Below are 19,858 nucleotides of genomic sequence, written 5' to 3' on the forward strand. Positions count from 1 at the left end.
GAAAAAGTGTTAAAATCAACTCTGTGGGAGTTAATTCAACACTGGACTTTTTGCTGTGTATATGATTTATATGTTGTTGTGTGTGGCTGAAACACCTGAACTCAATAATTAGCGGATGTCTCAATACTTTGGCCATATAGTGTACATTGAGGAAGTCAGTTTTTAAGTAAAGAAATAGTTTCAGCAAATTTTATGGAGCTTGTTCTCTATATTGGTGGGTATTTTTTAATAAATAATGATGTGTGGGCCAGTTTGATGAAGGGCAACATCTGTATAGCAGTGGACAGTCACACATTTTGGCACAAATGTCCCAATACCAGTTTACAGAGGGAAGAAACCAGTATAAAAGAATTGTACAGGACTGATGTTTAATTTCAGTATCTACATGCTGGCGTCCACTATGTTAAAGCATCTACAGTCCATTGTGATCATTTACCAGCAGATTTCTCACGCTTTTTGAAAACAAAATGATTATTTAAAATACCCAACATTGAACAATATGTAGCAGCAGCAGTTGGAGTTATTTGTAACTGGATAAAGAGCTGTGTTATCATTATACAGTATAAACACAATGTTACTGTGTTAAATCAGCACAAATGACCACAGTGACGCATGTTTAAAGTGGTACAAACAGCCCAATAGAAATGTTTGATTAAAAATGTTATTCTCGATCAATTTTTTTAATCGTGATTAAAATTTTAACGTGTTAATTAACACGATTAACGACCTTTTAATATAACAATAATTGTTGAAACTTAGTGTACCAAGTAAGGAACAATATGAAAAAATACACTTAAATAAACATTCTATAATGTGTTAAGTGTTTTTAAGTGAATTACTACAGGAATTGTTCATACTACGCAAAGATATACCGAACATCTATTTAAAAACAAGTGAGAAGCATAATAAATTAAGTATGATAGAAGTGTACTTGCAATAATTTGATTAAAGTATGACTTTAATTTATTTTAACATGTTTGAAATAAGTACAGACATATGCTAGGTCATTTATAGAGTACTTAGAGAAATCTCAGTATATTTTAAATACACTAATGTGCATTTTTTTCACTAGGGCAAGTCACTTTCTAAAAAACATATCTTGAGATAATGCTAATATGTGTGAGCATTTGGTGTTAATTAATAAAGTTACTTTGTTTAAATAAATTGTATGTTAAATTTGTGATGTTTGATTTGAGATAGTGATGCACTACAAGTAAATTCTATGTGATATAATTAAGCTGAAGTAGCTAATAAACAAAAAGTAAGTGTAACCTGATGCATAAAAATGAGTTGTTTTGACTTAAATAAATTACGTTTGACTAAATCTAAATAATTTTATGAAGTATAATAAACATGATTAAATTTAGTTAAAATTACACGAAGTAAATTCTGTGTGATATAATTAAGCTGAAGTAGCTAACAAATATTGAGTAAATGTAACTTCAAAACATTGTGTTGTTTTTACTCAAAAACGTTGTTTGTGACATAATCTACATCATTTAATTAACTTTGATGGACCTGATTAAATTGAGTTAAAATGAGATATTTTTAAGTAAATTAAACAAAATATAATTAGGCTGCAATCGCTTATAATTATTAAGTAAACGTTACTCAAAATTTATATCTGAAGCTAAGTAATTTAATTTCATGCAACCATTTGAGGAAAACAAATGATTTTTATGAGTCTTGTTTTTGTGTTTTTGAATGTTTATTAGCTGAGAACGAGACGAAAGAAACTTGAATGTCCAATATAAACTTTACCACGGTGAATTTGAAGAGGAGTAAGCAGGTACACTGTAAAAAATATGACCCTAAAATTGAGGCAACAGATTACTCGCAATACTATTAAGTAAATACTACTACTACTAAAACACTTTACAAATGCATTTAATTTGAGTAGAGGTAATACAATATATTAAATAATTAATTTCATTCTATACAAAAATATTAAGATTCAAAGTGCAAACTAGAATTAGTACTAATAAAATTGAGTTGACTATAGAGGACACAATTATCCACATTTACTTTTTTTTAATTAAGCCAACAGAATAATAATATTAATGACATGAATAACTGTAAATAGAAAACATAAAAAAGAACCAATTCAGAGGTTAATACTTTATTTGAATACTCTTGCAGTGACTTAAAAAAAACCAAGTTGTCCCAGCTGACATTTTAATTCTTTGTTTTAACTGCTTAAACAAAAATGTCCTTTATTATTTATACAGAAAATAGTAAAACAGTTTTGATCATTTAATATACAACCCTAAATAAGAAAAAATTGGGACAGTATGGAAAATGCAAATACAAAATGCAATTTTCTTTTTCTTTGACTATTATTGAATTGCAGACGGAATAAACCCAAGATTTCACTTTTTGCCTGGTCAGCTTTATTTCATGTGTTAGTAAACATCAATTCCTGCATTTCAGGGCTGCAACACGTTCCAAAAAAGTTTGGATGGTAAAGCATTTACCACTTTGTATGTTGCCATTCTGTCTCAACACAAAAATGTTTTGGTACCATGAGTACCTAGCAATGAAGTGTTTTGTGCCATTCTTCCTGAAAACATTACAGAGTTGTCATAATCACATATTTCTTTCAAAATTCTCCACACATTCTCTCTAGGAGGCCAGTCCAATACTTGAGCCTCTCCTTCCACAGCCATGCCTTTGTAATGTCTGCCAGCTGGGATAACTGAGGTTTAGCACATAGGTCAGGCCAAGGAAAGAAGCACAAGACATAGCATTATATTTTAGTCCTGTGATGACATGCACTTCCTCAATAATAATCATGATGTCCTTTGGTGTGTCACCTGCAGAAGCTCCTATGTTCCTCAACTACTGCCAGTGAGAGCTGGTCCACTTCTTATCCTTCAGGGTCCTGCAACATCAGTTATTATAGTATGAAAAGTGTCAAAAGGAATTTGTTAAAACTTGAATTTGTCTTGTCAAAACATGCAGTTAATAAACATGTTTGGAAAATGCAATTTACTACTAACTAATTGTCACATTAACAAATTTAATTTTAATTACATTTTTATGCTGCGCCGGTCTAAGGAGGTAGCATATAGAAGTGGGGATCGGGCGCTGTACAACCAGGCAAGGAACACCCTAACCAAAGAGATCAAGGCTGCAAAGAAGAACTACTCCAACAAGCTAAGCAGCATGATGTCCACAAATGAGCCATCAACCGCCTGGAGGTGTCTGCAGAACATCACCAGCTACAAAAGGCCACCTACACAGACAATGGGAGATCGTCAACTGGCCGACGACCTTAACAGATTCTACTGCAGGTTTGAACAGCCCAGCAACGAGCTCCCATCCAACACCACTTCACACCCATCTGACTATCAGCCACCCATCCAGCCTGCCCTGAAGATCTGCGAGGAAGACGTGCTGAGACTTTTTAAAAAACAGAAAGTCAAGAAGGCCCCAGGTCCTGATGGAATCTCTCCCTCCTGCCTGAGGACCTGTGCAGACCAGCTTGCACCTGTCTTCACTAAGATCTTCAACAGATCACTGGAGCTGTGTGTGGTTCCATCCTGTTTTAAATGCTCCACAATAATACCCATTCCCAAAAAGGCAACTACCACAGGACTAAATGACTACAGACCTGTTGCCCTGACCTCTGTGGTCATGAAGTCCTTTGAAAGACTGGTTCTCAACCACATTAAGGAAATCACGGACCCCCTGCTAGACCCCCTGCAATTTGCCTATCGGGCCAACCGGTCGGTGGACGATGCAGTGAACATGGGTCTCCACTTCATCCTTCAACACCTTGATCACCCGGGAACTTATGCAAGAATTCTGTTCCTGGACTTCAGCTCAGCCTTCAACACAATTATTCCAGGACAATTACACAGCAAACTGGCTGAACTCAGCGTACCAGCCTCCACCTGCCAGTGGATAACTGACTTTCTTACTGGCAGAAAACAGCAGGTGAGGCTGGGAAAGTGTACTTCAGGGACCAGAACCATCAGCACAGGTGCCCCACAGGGTTGTGTACTCTCCCCACTGCTCTTCTCGCTGTACACAAATGACTGTACCTCCATGGACTCCTCTGTTAAAATCCTGAAGTTTGCAGATGACACTACAGTCATTGGTCTCATCAGTGACAGTAATGAGTCTGCTTATAGACGGGTGGTTGATCAGGTTGTCCTCTGGAGCAGTCAGAACAATCTGGAGCTGAACACAGCAAAAACAGTGGAGATGACCGTGGACTTCAGGAGGAGACCCCCAACCCTGCCAGCACTCACCATCCTAGACAGGACTGTGATGGCTGTGGAGTCCTACAAGTTCCTGGGCACAACGATCTCCAAGGACCTGAAGTGGGACAGCAACATCAACTCCATCATCAAGAGGGCTCAACAGAGGATGTACTTTCTGTACCAGCTGAGGAAGTTCAACCTACCCCAAGAGCTGATGGTGCAGTTCTACACAGCCATCATAGAGTCCATCGTCACCACATCCATCACAGTGTGGGGCAGCGCTATCACAAAACATGACACCAAGAGACTGCAGCGCATCATCAAGTCTGCAGAGAGGACCATCGGTGTAAAGCTGCCCACACTGCTGGACCTGCATGCCTCCAGAACCAGGAAGCGTGCAGAGAAAATCATCACTGACCCGTCTCACCCTGGTCATCACCTGTTTCGGTGCCTTCCATCAGGCCGACGCTTCAGCCACATGAAGACCCGAACGACCAGGCTACAGAGAAGCTTTTATCCAAACTCCATTACGCTCATGAACAATTGAACACTACTGTACTGTTAATACTCGGGACACTTGCACATCAAAAACTACCTATTTCATTTATGTAATGGCATACACAGGATTTTCACCTTTACTTGCATTTCATATTTATATATTTTTATATTTTCTATAGTTTTTATATTGCACAAAACTGCACCTTTTTAAAATTACAATGTAAATTGCACATGCTAAATGTTTACAATGTTTTCTATGTTTACAGGTATGAATGTGTGTGTTAGAGAGAGTGAGCTGTGTGAATAAGATTGTCTGTATTGTATTTTTCGTGCACTGCAAGCATCTGTGTAACCAAAAGCAAATTCCTTGTATGTGTGAGCATACTTGGCCAATAAAGCCCGATTCTGATTCTGATTCTGATTATAGTTGTATCTTTATTTGGATAAAATGTACCAAATTGGAATAATTAAAATATGGTGTTATTTTAAAATATGTCTCACAAATGACTTTGAATATTAAGATAATTGAGGTTTGCAAATAAATAAATAAATGACTGTTGTGGTTAACCAAGTTAACTAACCTGACATAAGGTTTAAATTAAGTTAACTATGTTTTCTCTAACAAGCTTAGCATGTTTACAGATGAATGCAAAACTTTCCAGCTTCAGATAAAACTTCATTCAGCTAACCATCTATATGTTATTGAGTTTTAACTTCGCTCTCAACACTGTTAAAGTTGTTTCCTCAATACATTCAAATGAGAAAAGTTTTTATTAGCTAGCTAACTTACCTCAGCCAACAGAGATATTTGCTAAGTTACAAAAAAAGGCTGAAAAATGAAGCACCTCACTAGCTCAGTTAACAAAATTGCAAACCTGAAGGACAGTTCAACCTATTTTCAAATGAGAAAAGTGAGACGCTGCAATAAATAAAACTACAAGAATACTTCTCAGCAGATGGGAGTTTTACTACAGCTGAGGGCAGAAAGAAAAATCGACTATATTAAGAAATAACCAGTTCTTTCTGCCCTCAGAACACATTTCTGTAAGTAAAACTCCAATGTGCCACTTCTCATCACAATATCTCTCATATACAGTATAATGTTGTTGATTTGAAGCAAATTTAATAACTACATGCATTCCAACACATTAGTTTCAGGTTCAGCTAAAAACTCATTCAAGTTTACAGTAATAAACTGTGGTAACTATACAGCTTAAAAGAACAGAATTACTTACCTTAGTTCATTTACTCACAAACTGTGCAGTCTGGCATCCGTTGTGGAAGCTCTTCTGAACCGTTGCTGGTTTGATGAGGTAAAACTGCGCACACCAGAAGTGCTTGTAAATTGAAAGCAACTTATTATTATTATTATTATTATTATTACTATAATAACTTATTATTTTCGTATTTACACGAATAAAATAAGTAGATTTTATAGCATTTTTAATAAGTAAAATTAACTCAAATAATAGCCATAAAATCAAGAACTAAAAATCAGAATCAAAATCCATTAAATAAATTGAACACAAAACATTTGTATAAAGTCTACTGGACCACTGATTCATTTTTTACAATGTATGGAGCGGTTTTGGTTTTATGCGGCTGTGGCTGATCTGGGTCGCTGTGCGCTTTCATTTTGCAACGATACCAAAAACATGATCGAATGTTGAACTTTTTCTGGATTTTTTTTTATGCTCATTTATCTGAAGTAAAACGGACAGCATAAATGTGATCGTGAGATTGTGCTGATGTGTTTGATATAAATATTGTCAATATTAATACAAATGCAGCCTTATAATACAAAATATAAACACTTTAATTCTGTCGGAATTTAGCGGAGCTACAGTATCTTGTGTTTAAGAGAACTTAAAAACAAAATGAGCTACAATTATTTACATTGCTAAAAAGTAGACATTTTAAGCTTTCAAACCTTATTTACCAGCAAGGGATATGCTGACGATGAAAAACTTACAGATATAAATTCTTGTTCATTTTTGAACATTTTTGTTCTTTTCTTCCTCTGGTATTACTTTCTTCAGGGGCTCCGGACACTCCGCGACACTGATTACAGTACAGGGGGTTTGGTTACTTACTCTGGGATTCCTGTGTCCCTGAATTAGGATGGAGGCGGATGGAGCCTTTATGACGTAGTGAGGATGCGGGCAGGTATAAATAGAGAAGACGCTCCTGCATCAGTCGTTCATCGACGCTCAACCGAGACACACGCAGCGATTTATTCACGGTCATTCACGGTATTTCCAAGGCCGTTTTTTGCCTTAAAATGGGGATTGAAGTCGACATCATTTATCATTTCCAGAAAGAAGTCGACATCATTTATCATTTCCAGATTGAAGACGACATCATTTATCATTTCGAGATTGAAGTTGTCATCATTTATCATTTCCAGATTGAAGACAACATCATTTATCATTTCCAGATTGAAGCCGACATCATTTATCATTTCGAGATTGAAGTTGTCATCATTTATCATTTCCAGATTGAAGACATCATTTATCATTTCCAGATTGAAGACGACATCATTTATCATTTCCAGATTGAAGACAACATCATTTATCATTTCCAGAATGAAGACGACATCATTTATCATTTCCAGATTGAAGTCGACATCATTTATCATTTCCAGATTGAAGACATCATTTATCATTTCCAGATTGAAGACGACATCATTTATCATTTCCAGATTGAAGACGACATCATTTATCATTTCCAGAATGAAGACGACATCATTTATCATTTCCAGATTAAAGACAACATCATTTATCATTTCCAGATTGAAGACGACATCATTTATCATTTCCAGAATAAAGACATCATTTATCATTTCCAGATTGAAGACGACATCATTTATCATTTCCAAATTGAAGATGACGACATCATTTATCATTTCCAGATTGAAGACAACATCATTTATCATTTCCAGATTGAAGTCGACATAATTTATCATTTCCAGATTGAAGACGACATCATTTATCATTTCCAGATTAAAGACGACGACATCATTTATCATTTCCAGATTGAAAACAACATCATTTATCATTTCCAGATTGAAGACGACGACATCATTTATCATTTCCAGATTGAAGACGACATCATTTATCATTACCTAATTGAAGACAACATCATTTATCATTTCCAGATTGAGGTCGACATCATTTATCATTTCCAGAATGAAGACATCATTTATCATTTCCAAAATAAAGACATCATTTATCATTTCCAGATTAAAGACGACGACATCATTTATCATTTCCAAATTGAAGACGACATCATTTATCATTTCCAGATTGAAGACGACATCATTTATTATTTCCAAATTGAAGACGACAACATCATTTATCATTTCCAGATTAAAGACGACATCATTTATCATTTCAGGATTGAAGACGACGACATCATTTTTCATTTCCAGATTGAAAACAACATCATTTATCATTTCCAGATTGAAGACGACATCATTTATCATTTCCAAATTGAAGACGACATCATTTATCATTTCTTGATTGAAGACGACATCATTTATCATTTCCAGATTGAAGACAACATTATTTTGGCATCATTTATCATTTCCAGATTGAAGACGACATCATTTATCATTTCCAGATTGAATACGACATCATTTATCATTTCCAGATTGAAGACGACGTCATTTATCATTTCCAGATTGAAGTCGACATCATTTATCATTTCCAGATTGAAGTCGCCATCATTTATCATTTCCAGAAAGAAGTCGACATCATTTATCATTTCCAAATTGAAGACGACATCATTTATCATTTCCAGATTGAAGACGAAATCATTTATCATTTCCACATTGAAGCCGACATCATTTATCATTTCGAGATTAAAGTTGTCATCATTTATCATTTCCAGATTGAGGACGACGACATAATTTATCATTTCCAGATTGAAGACGACATCATTTATCATTTCCAGATTGAAGTCGACATCATTTATCATTTCCAGATTGAAGTCGACATCATTTATCATTTCCAGATTAAAAACGACATCATTTATCATTTCCAGATTGAAGACGACGACATCATTTATCATTTCCAGATTAAAAACAACATCATTTATCATTTCCAGATTGAAGACGACGTCATTTATCATTTTCAGATTGAAGACGACATCATTTATCATTTCCAGATTGAAGATGACATCATTTATCATTTCCAGAATGAAGACAACATCATTTATCATTTCCAGATTGACGAGGACATCATTTATCATGTCCAGATTAAAGTCGACATCATTTATCATTTCCAGAATGAGGACAACATCATTTATTATTTCCAGATTGAAGACGACATCATTTATCATTTCCAGAATAAGGACAACATCATTTATTATTTCCAGATTGAAGACGACATCATTTTTCATTTCCAGATTGAAGACGACATCATTTATCATTTCCAGATTGAAGACAACATCATTTATCATTTCCAGATTGAAGATGACATCATTTATCATTTCCAGAATAAAGACGACATCATTTATCATTTCCAGATTGAAGACGACATCATTTATCATTTCCAGAATAAGGACAACATCATTTATTATTTCCAGATTGAAGACGACATAATTTTTCATTTCCAGATTGAAGACGACATCATTTATCATTTCCAAATTGAAGACGACGACATCATTTATCATTTCCAGATTGAAGACGACATCATTTATCATTTCCTGATTGAAGACAACATCATTTATCATTTCCAGATTGAGGTCGAAATCATTTATCATTTCTAGAATAAAGACATCATTTAACATTTCCAGAATAAAGACATCATTTATCATTTCCAGATTAAAGACGACGACACCATTTATCATTTCCAGATTAAAGACGACATCATTTATCATTTCCAGGTTGAAGACGACGACACCATTTATCATTTCCAGATTGAAAACATCATCATTTATCATTTCCAGATTGAAGACGACATCATTTATTATTTCCAAATTGAAGACGACATCATTTATTATTTCTTGACTGAAGACGACATCATTTATCATTTCCAGATTGAAGACAACATTATTTTGGCATCATTTATCATTTCCAGATTGAACATGAAATCATTTATCATTTCCAGATTGAAGACGACATCATTTATCATTTCCAGATTGAAGACGACATCATTTATCATTTCCAGATTGAAAACGACCTTTTATCATTTCCAGATTGAAGTCGACATCATATATCATTTCCAGATTGAAGACGAAATCAATTATCATTTCCAGATTGAAGGCAACATCATTTATCATCTCCAGATTGAAGTTGACATCATTTATCATTTCCAGATTGAAGACGACATCATTTATCATTTTCAGATTGAAAACGAAATCATTTATCATTTCCAGATTGAAGGCAACATCATTTATCATTTCCTGATTGAAGTCGACATAATTTATCATTTCCAGATTAAAGACGACATCATTTATCCTTTCCAGATTGAAGTCGACATCATTTATCATTTCCAGATTGAAGAAGACATCATTTATCCTTTCCAGATTGAAGACGACATCATTTATCATTTCCAGATTGAAGTCGACATCATTTATCATTTCCAGATTGAAGAAGACATCATTTATCATTTCCAGATTGAAGTCGACATCATTTATCATTTCCAGATTGAAGACGACATCATTTATCATTTCCAGATTAAAGACGACATCATTTATCATTTCCAGATTGAAGACGACATCATTTATCATTTCCAGATTAAAGACGACATCATTTATCATTTCCAGATTGAAGACGACATCATTTATCATTTCCAGATTGAAGTCGACATCATTTATCATTTCCAGATTGAAGACGACATCATTTATCATTTCCAGATTGAATTCGACATCATTTATCATTTCCAGATTGAAGTCGACATCATTTATCATTTCCAGATTGAAGACGACATCATTTATCATTTTTATATTGAAGACGACATAATTTATCATTTCCAGATTGAAGTCGACATCATTTATCATTTCCAGATTGAAGAAAACATCATTTATCATTTCCAGATTGAATTCGACATCATTTATCATTTTCAGATTGAAGACGACATCATTTATCATTTCCAGATTGAAGACGACATCATTTATCATTTTCAGATTAAAGACAACATCATTTATCATTTCCAGATTGAAGACGACATCATTTATCATTTATATATTGAAGACGACATCATTTATCATTTCCAGAATGAAGTCGACATCATTTATCATTTCCAGATTGAAGAAAACATCATTTATCATTTCCAGATTGAATTTGACATCATTTATCATTTCCAGATTGAAGACGACATCATTTATCATTTCCAGATTGAAGACGACATCATTTATCATTTTCAGATTAAAGACAACATCATTTATCATTTCCAGATTGAAGAAGACATCATTTATCATTTCCAGATTGAAGTCGACATCATTTATCATTTCCAGATTGAAGACGACATCATTTATCATTTCCAGATTAAAGACGACATCATTTATCATTTCCAGATTGAAGACGACATCATTTATCATTTCCAGATTAAAGACGACATCATTTATCATTTCCAGATTGAAGACGACATCATTTATCATTTCCAGATTGAAGTCGACATCATTTATCATTTCCAGATTGAAGACGACATCATTTATCATTTCCAGATTGAATTCGACATCATTTATCATTTCCAGATTGAAGTCGACATCATTTATCATTTCCAGATTGAAGACGACATCATTTATCATTTTTATATTGAAGACGACATAATTTATCATTTCCAGATTGAAGTCGACATCATTTATCATTTCCAGATTGAAGAAAACATCATTTATCATTTCCAGATTGAATTCGACATCATTTATCATTTTCAGATTGAAGACGACATCATTTATCATTTCCAGATTGAAGACGACATCATTTATCATTTTCAGATTAAAGACAACATCATTTATCATTTCCAGATTGAAGACGACATCATTTATCATTTATATATTGAAGACGACATCATTTATCATTTCCAGAATGAAGTCGACATCATTTATCATTTCCAGATTGAAGAAAACATCATTTATCATTTCCAGATTGAATTTGACATCATTTATCATTTCCAGATTGAAGACGACATCATTTATCATTTCCAGATTGAAGACGACATCATTTATCATTTTCAGATTAAAGACAACATCATTTATCATTTCCAGAATGAAGTCGACATCATTTATCATTTCCAGATTGAAGACGACATCATTTATCATTTTCAGATTAAAGACGACATCATTTATCATTTCCAGAATGAAGTCGACATCATTTATCATTTCCAGAATGAAGTCGACATCATTTATCATTTCCAGATTGAAGACGACATCATTTATCATTTCCAGATTGAAGACGACATCATTTATCATTTTCAGATTAAAGACAACATTATTTTGGCATCATTTATCATTTCCAGTTTGAAGACGACATCATTTATAATTTCCAGATTGAAGACGACATCATTTATAATTTCCAGATTGAAGACGAAATCAATTATCATTTCCAGATTGAAGGCAACATCATTTATCATTTCCAGATTGAAGTTGACATCATTTATCATTTCCAGATTGAAGACGACATCATTTATCATTTCCAGATTGAAGACGAAATCAATTATTATTTCCAGGTTGAAGGCAACATCATTTATCATTTCCAGATTGAAGACGAAATCAATTATGTTATATTATTACTATGTGAGCAGGAAGAGCTTCAGACGCTCCAGTGTCCTCACACCTCTCAAATATATGCATAACTGGCTACTCTAATTAAGCTGAGTGTGTGGTGTAAAACAGGAGGGTTGAGTATGTGAGATGGACTGGTGATCTATCCAGGGTATTTTACAGAGGAACTGGGCCCACTGTGACCCTGACCAGGATGAAGCGGTTGATGAAAATGAGCTGAATGTACTGAAGCACACAGAAGTGAAGGTGAGTGGAAGTGAAGGACGTGGAACTGAGCTACTGAGTATTGTGACATCATCTCTGTGTCACCGTGTTCTAAAGTCTGACTGTAATGAAGCTTCAGCATTTTGCTTTTCTCTCATGGTGGAGGATCAAGAGAAGAGATCTGCTGAAACTAACGAGCTCAGCCATATTCAGACTCTTTAATGGAGCTTCTAATAGAGTTTCACCTCAGGACGACTCAGGTGATGATCTGGACGTGGAGGACGGTACCATGAAGCAGGGTTATCTGTTCATCAGGATGGACAACATCTTTAAAACATGGAGCAGGTTTGTGTTGAGCTAAAATCACACGGCTTAGCCAACACTGTAGACGTGGCTGTAAATCATGTTTAATGTTATTAAATCAGAATCATCAGAAAATCATCTGTTTTATTTGTGTAGCAGTGAAATCAGGCTACAACCTCAGTACACTTCAGCTTTATTACCTTCATCACATTAAAACACATTTATTCATGATTTTAAATAGAATTATTCTCTTTAAACATCACATTTAGTGTAAGAGCTTCTTTTTAAACATCTAAAATACACTTTAATTTAACTAAGTTTTAAATTCACAGTAAATTACAGGCTGTGTTTGTTACAAATGTTCTTACTGAAGCTGAACATCATTAAAAACTATTTTTACTTTTATTTATAACTGCTGATCTAATAGTAAAATGTTCAGATTTACTACAAATATCCATTAACACGATATTATAAATGTACAGCTGACAGGAAGCTAAAATCCACCACATGCTGTGATGTTCTATAGTGAACAACAGCTGTATAATAATAATTATACTTTATTTATTTCATTATGATGAATTAAAATACAGTGAATATGATTATTGTAACATCAGTTTATCTGTCGTGTATATAAAGAGCTGCTGGGAGAATCGACTGTTTCAGTAGCTGCCACAGTTCTGTCCTCTAATAGCAGTTTATTAATATAAATGAATGTTTTATTCTACAATTAATTCATTATCCTGCAATTAGTGATCCTACAAATCAGTTTAACAGAGAAGAAAAGACAGATTTAAGCTCTAAACCAGCGTTCAGTATCATTGTGGTGTTTTATTTGTGCTGTTTCTCTCTACAGGCGCTGGTTCTCCATTCAGAACAACCAGATCGTCTACAGGAAGAAGTTAAACGTCAGTCACATGACTTTTATTTACCTGAGATGATCTAAAATACTCATTTTCACACCAGCACAGAATCTGTTCCTACACCAATCCTTGATTTCTCTCATTCTTAAAGAAACGTTCATACAGTTCTATAGCTAATGCTATGCTAGCACCCGGTCAGAACAGAAGCACTTTTTCATGTCCATCATGTTTGCACGTTTAAATCCTGAATGTAGATGTGATGAAGTTGTAGATCTGTATTAAATCAGGGCCTGAGAGGACTAAAGTCACATGTCATGATGTGTTATGATGTGATGATGAGTTCTGGTGTGAGCTTTGTGTTTGTACACAGGATAACGTGAACGTGCTGGTGCAGGATCTGCGTCTGTGTTCAGTTAAACAGTGTGAGGACGTCAGACGCTGCTTCTGCTTTCAGCTCATCACACCTACAAAGTGAGTCCAGTTCAGCAGCAATTCCATTCTAATGAGAGTTTGTTTCATTCATATATTAGAAAAGAATCCACTGTGTGTGTGTGTGTGTGTGTGTGTGTGTGTTTGTGTGTGTGTGTGATCAGGACCTGGATGCTCCAGGCTGATTCAGAGAAGATCAGACAGGATTGGATCAGAGCCACACAGAGCAGCATCATCACAGCCTTCAGCACCACATCAGATCAGGAGGTGATTGTATTTCTATTCACTTTATTGATCTGTTATTGTCCTGATCACTAGAATCACTTTCTCACAAGATCACATTTCTGCTGGTGGATCTTTAAATCCTTTATTGGCTTCAATGCAGAAGTAAAATAAAATGATGGATTGTGTGGGATTAAATCTGAGATGTTTCACCTGAAGCCGTCGAGCAACATGAGTAGTTACACCAAAAGCAGGACAAAGTCAAAACTCGTCTCCGCTGTGGATCATTAGCTTCACTCACCAACCTCTAACATGTGCTCCTCGAGAGAGAGGGGCGTGGCACATCGACCTGAGCTCCCGGAGCACCAAGAGGCTTGATTCATGACACTGTTTAATAGAAATATTTATAGATATTAGACCATGAGAGGTTTCATTACATGTAGACGTGTTTTATTGAGTTTTACTGAAGTGGCTTTGAACTGTTTCCTCAGGACGCCGAGCTGAAGAGCGATGATGATGATGATGATGATGATGTGGAGGCTGAAGGTGGGATCATGATGGAGGGTTTTCTGTTCAAGAGAGCCACTAATGCATTTAAAACATGGAGCAGGTTTGTGGAGAAGAACTAAAAGCTTTTCATTCTACTTTAATATGTATCAGGATGATTTTCATCGTATCGTTGAGGTAAAATGATTGTAGGTGATTAAAACGTCTTTACTGAGCAGAACAAGTGGGTTTGATTTCTGGTTGATTTCAGGGTTCAGTTCAGTATCCTGCAGATGTTTGGATGTTTAAGTTCTGTGTGTTTTCTTCTCTGCAGACGCTGGTTCTCCATAAAGAACAACCAGATTCTCTACCAGTCCGAGTTTAAGGTGAGTCTAACAAGTCCTGATGTTCATGATATAAAAAATAAGAATCATATTAATGTATGAAGCAGATTTACTGAAGCTCTCCTGCACACTGCAGCATCCTGTTCAAATATCATCTTGTGTAAAGAAAATCATCTTTAATCCTTTTAAACAAACACGTTTCCTTAAACACCATCATTCACTGGCTGCTTACTGTGTAGTTTTATTACCTCCACCAGCAAGTGTTTGCTGTACATGGAAAGCTCGACCCAAACACAATAAAAATAAGATTTAAATATAAAGGATCTGGCGTCCTGATGCTGTTACTTATAGCTTAAGTCACCAGCTCTGAATAAAGCTCTGAAAACAGCAAGTTCTGTTAATAATGAAACGATTAAATGATGAATCAAATAAAACGAAGCTCCCGCCCTCTTTCAGACTGTAATTAGACTTTTAATTTAATACTGTGTGTGTGTGTGTGTGTGTGTGTGTGCAGAATAAAACCACCGTGATGGTGGAGGATCTGCGTCTGTGCTCAGTTAAACCGTGTGAGGAAACCCGACGCTGCTGCTGCTTCCAGATCATCACACCTACAAAGTGAGTCCAGCTGAACAGGGACCATGACCAGAATTGTATTTATGACACGTTGCGGCCACATGAAATACAGGTTCACTTAGATTTGTGTTGTTATTTTAGCATGATATAAAGTGTGTGTTATACAGAGGTGTTCACTTCATGTTAGTTATATATCAGATAAACTGTTACGTGTGATACAGAAGTATTATTAACATTCTGCTTTATTCATTGCAGGATATGATATAAAGACACGTTAGCATGTGTTATAGATGTGTGTATAGTGTACAGTCAGTGTGTGTGTGTGTGTGTGTGTGTGTGTAGGAGTGTTACACTGCAGGCTGATTCAGAGGAGACGAGACAGGGTTGGATCAGCGCTATACAGAGCAGCATCATCACGGCCTTTAACAGCACATCAGGTCAGGAGGTGAAGTCAGTGCTGACCACAGGACCTTCACAGAAAGATGAAAGTCCAGTACAGAAGATCAGGGCTATCGAGGGGAACGACACGTGCTGCGAGTGCGGCCGGCCCAAGCCGGAATGGGCCAGCGTTAATCTGGGGATCACACTGTGTATCCGGTGTTCCGGCATCCACAGGTACAAACAGGAAAACTACAAATAAATATAAAGAACATGGAAATCCTGTAACACTGTTCCTAATATATTCAAAAGTATCGAGTCTTTTAATGTTCTAGTCTTTTCTTATAGGTCTGATACTGTTTATAACACGAATTTCATGCTGAATTGTTGTTGTGCTGCTCTGGGTTTCATACATCAGATACATGATGTTCTCCTAATATCTGTGTGTCCTTTCTAAATGTGTTATATTAGTATAAATGAGTCTGACAGATCGTTTAAAAGAGGTTTAAATCTTTTAGTGTGGGACTATAAAGAATTGTGAATAGTTCTGAACACTGAGTGATAAGTGCTGAGCTCCTGATTTTCTCTCTCTGATCCAGGAGTTTAGGAGTAAACATCTCCAGGGTGAGGTCTCTGACTCTGGACAGGTGGACACCTGAGACCATTCAGGTAAGTGTACACACACACACACACACACACACACACATTATGACGTGTGTACATGTGTGTCCTAGTTTAGAATTCTCTGTGTGTGTATGTGTGTGTGTGTGTGTGTGTGTGCAGCTGATGTGCGAGCGAGGAAACAACATGATGAATCTGATCTATGAAGCTCGCAGGGAGGAACTCGGGATCAGAAAAGCTCAGCCTGGAGACTCAAGGTGCACACACACACACACACACACACACACACACACACACACACACACACTCACACACACACACACACTCTCACACACACACACACACACTCACACACACATTCGATTATTCTGTAATAGAGCAAACATGGAGAAAATATTGACATGTACAGAGTTTTGATTCCCCTGAAATCATCAGACTGGCTTTAATCTCATGCAGTAGAGCTTTTATAACTGAGATCAGATACCTCCTTTACTGTGGTAAAATATGGTAAAATCTGGTCATTCCATAGACCTACAGCTGCAGGGACTGGCAGTCTGGTCAGGATTTATATAAAAACTACTGATACACAGTACAGATAGATACAGGATTAAAAAACGCTCCCCTCTGGTAGAAGCCGTAACAAGAAAAGTTGTTTTGAAGCAAAACTGTTACTCAAAACATCATTAAATGGTTTAAAATAAAGAAAATGTCCTTGTGTGAACAACTGAGACCCATCAAAACTCAGTCCTGGTCTTAGTCCATGTTGTTCACCATCACTAAGCTTCCAAATAAACGTATTTAATAACTTATCCAGTTAGAAACTGTTGATATTTAAGTCTGTACAGTTTCATTTGTTGTCTTTGCTGAGAAAACAGTTTGAATATAAAATGAAAATGCTGGTTAATCTTAGGTTGTAATGATCATGTGTGTAAAATGAATCGTGTTACTGTAAAGATTCCTTTAGATCAAACATCTACTATTAAAGCCTCTCACTGTGTGTGTTATTATCTGCTTTTTTCTCTGGTCTTCAGGGACGATGTGGAATCTTACATCAGAGCCAAATACATCCAGCAGCGCTTCATCAGGAAGAAACCTGATCAAGAACCTCAGCTGTTGTCCAAAGAACCACAAGAACCACGACTGCTGGCTGTAGAACCACGACTGCTGGCTGTAGAACCACGACTGCTGGCTGTAGAACCACGACTGCTCGCTGTAGAACCACGACTGCTGGATGTAGAACCACGACTGCTGGCTGAGGAACTGCAGAAGATGGCTAAGATGCTGGAAAAAGAATTACAGCTGATGGCCGAAATACTGCAGCTGCTGAACATCAAATGCCATTAAATCCCTAAAACACACACACACACACACACACACATAAATCCAAAACTTATATTTTATATTTGGCTAAAATTTCACCTCTTCCCAGTAAAACAAGAGCAAACTAACTTAACATCATCACACATAGATAATAACAGCATCACCTAGACCCTCCTTATACACTCACTCATACAATATTAACGGCTGTAAGTTTATTATTGACGGGATGTTGGAATGAAATCAGGGTTCTGATGGCTGAGGTGCAGGACAGAACACAGATGATCATCTGTGCTAGTTTAATATGTTACTGGGCTGGTTGTAACAATATCAGTAAAGAAAGCAGTAAAACACAATAGCAAATGTGCAGGACTACAAGGTAAAATAGAATAAATATAATAAATATCACTGGCAGCCACGCCTAAATATGGGAGCAGCCAGAAGAAGAAGAAAATGATGCACTAATGCAGTTTTATTTCCACAGCCTGTAGGACTATTGAGGGAGAGTCACACTACACCACAATCCTTCACCAGCACCCATATATGAACCTGCTGAGGTGCTTTGCTAGCTGCATGAGACTGCTGGGAATATTAAGTCAGTGGTGAACATGTTAAATTCTCTGTTTAATCTCTAAATAAACTTACAGTTGAATTATAATCTGATCAAGTTGCATTTTCACAGCCTGTCAGACCATCGGACCAGAACCACAGGAAGCTCCAGCACATCGTACACTGTGTTGTAAATGACAGTAGATGAGAGGAGACTAGCAGACCAGCACCAGCGCATCATGGTACATCACTCCTAATGTATCAGTACTCTAAATGTTTAAATACAGTCAGTGATCCTGAACATGAAACACTGGCTAATATGACTTGATTATGTTTGTAGTGTCACACAGCTGTACATCAACTTCTGGTGCTAAAATATCCTCACCAGTGCAGTCCAACAACCACAGAAGATCCCTGTCCATGATATTCAAGATCAACCTGAGAGACTCCACAGATCTTCACATCAACTGTAGTCTGTTTAATTAGAGTAAAAATAAAGTATAATTATAGAAATATCACTGATGTGTGTGTTGTTTCTCTAATATGTTAAACACTGTTACAGTATTAGTTCACTTTTCTATTACTGATGAAGTGGAGCCGCTGTTTTGGGTCAGATTAACGTCTTACTGCCACATTGGTGGGCACAAAACAAGCCAGTATGACCTGAAATTAAAACAGTTTTTTGTGTGTTCATAATGTGTTCTTCATTGTTGATTTATTTAAGTTTAATTTAGTTGCTGTAATGATGCTGCACTTAAAAAAAAAATCCTCGTTTGATTATGTTCTGAGAATGTAAAAATAAATGTTGGCACAAAAACAAAAACAATGTGTTGTGCCGTCAGCTGTAGTAGTTTTACTCTTCAACGTACAATGTTATGTTCAGTAAACGAGTACAACTGTTCTCACTCAACATTTCCAGTCCATTGAAAAAAAAACTGATTTGGGTGAGCAATAGTGGGAATAAGGAAACTTCTGCGCATGCGCTCCAGAGGGACGTCTTTGCTCCAGTTTTTATGGAGAGAAGAGGACTTTCAAACAACCGTTTTATATTAATGAGGAGATTTCAAACAAACAGAAAGTCTCTTAACATCATTACATCTTATTCACGTTAAGGTGGAGGATTTAACGAATCTGAACAACT

General features: G+C 36.0%; 1 protein-coding gene and 1 long non-coding RNA gene across 2 annotated transcripts; one reads left to right on the forward strand and one right to left on the reverse strand.

Moving 5' to 3' along the window:
• Positions 1 to 2,386: 2,386 nt before the first annotated feature.
• LOC134335422 (uncharacterized) lies at positions 2,387 to 3,090 on the reverse strand. Its single transcript, XR_010015595.1, has 3 exons — positions 3,034 to 3,090; positions 2,814 to 2,881; positions 2,387 to 2,695 (listed from the first exon to the last, which is right to left on the reverse strand). It is a non-coding gene; the product is annotated as an uncharacterized LOC134335422 (long non-coding RNA).
• A 9,540-nt stretch (positions 3,091 to 12,630) lies between these two features.
• LOC134335102 (arf-GAP with coiled-coil, ANK repeat and PH domain-containing protein 2-like) lies at positions 12,631 to 19,235 on the forward strand. The gene is made up of 15 exons (XM_063017504.1): positions 12,631 to 12,677; positions 12,801 to 12,980; positions 13,792 to 13,843; positions 14,169 to 14,269; positions 14,392 to 14,494; positions 14,941 to 15,059; positions 15,270 to 15,321; positions 15,794 to 15,894; positions 16,195 to 16,467; positions 16,830 to 16,899; positions 17,014 to 17,108; positions 17,883 to 18,547; positions 18,653 to 18,763; positions 18,851 to 18,959; positions 19,058 to 19,235. Exons 2-12 carry the CDS (start codon positions 12,925 to 12,927, stop codon positions 18,193 to 18,195), a joined length of 1,335 nt encoding a protein of 444 aa, XP_062873574.1. The 5' UTR covers positions 12,631 to 12,677; positions 12,801 to 12,924; the 3' UTR covers positions 18,196 to 18,547; positions 18,653 to 18,763; positions 18,851 to 18,959; positions 19,058 to 19,235.
• The last annotated feature ends 623 nt before the right edge of the window (positions 19,236 to 19,858 follow it).

The sequence above is a fragment of the Trichomycterus rosablanca genome, chromosome 2 (assembly GCF_030014385.1).
Source record: "Trichomycterus rosablanca isolate fTriRos1 chromosome 2, fTriRos1.hap1, whole genome shotgun sequence".
In the NCBI taxonomy this organism is placed as follows: domain Eukaryota; kingdom Metazoa; phylum Chordata; class Actinopteri; order Siluriformes; family Trichomycteridae; genus Trichomycterus; species Trichomycterus rosablanca.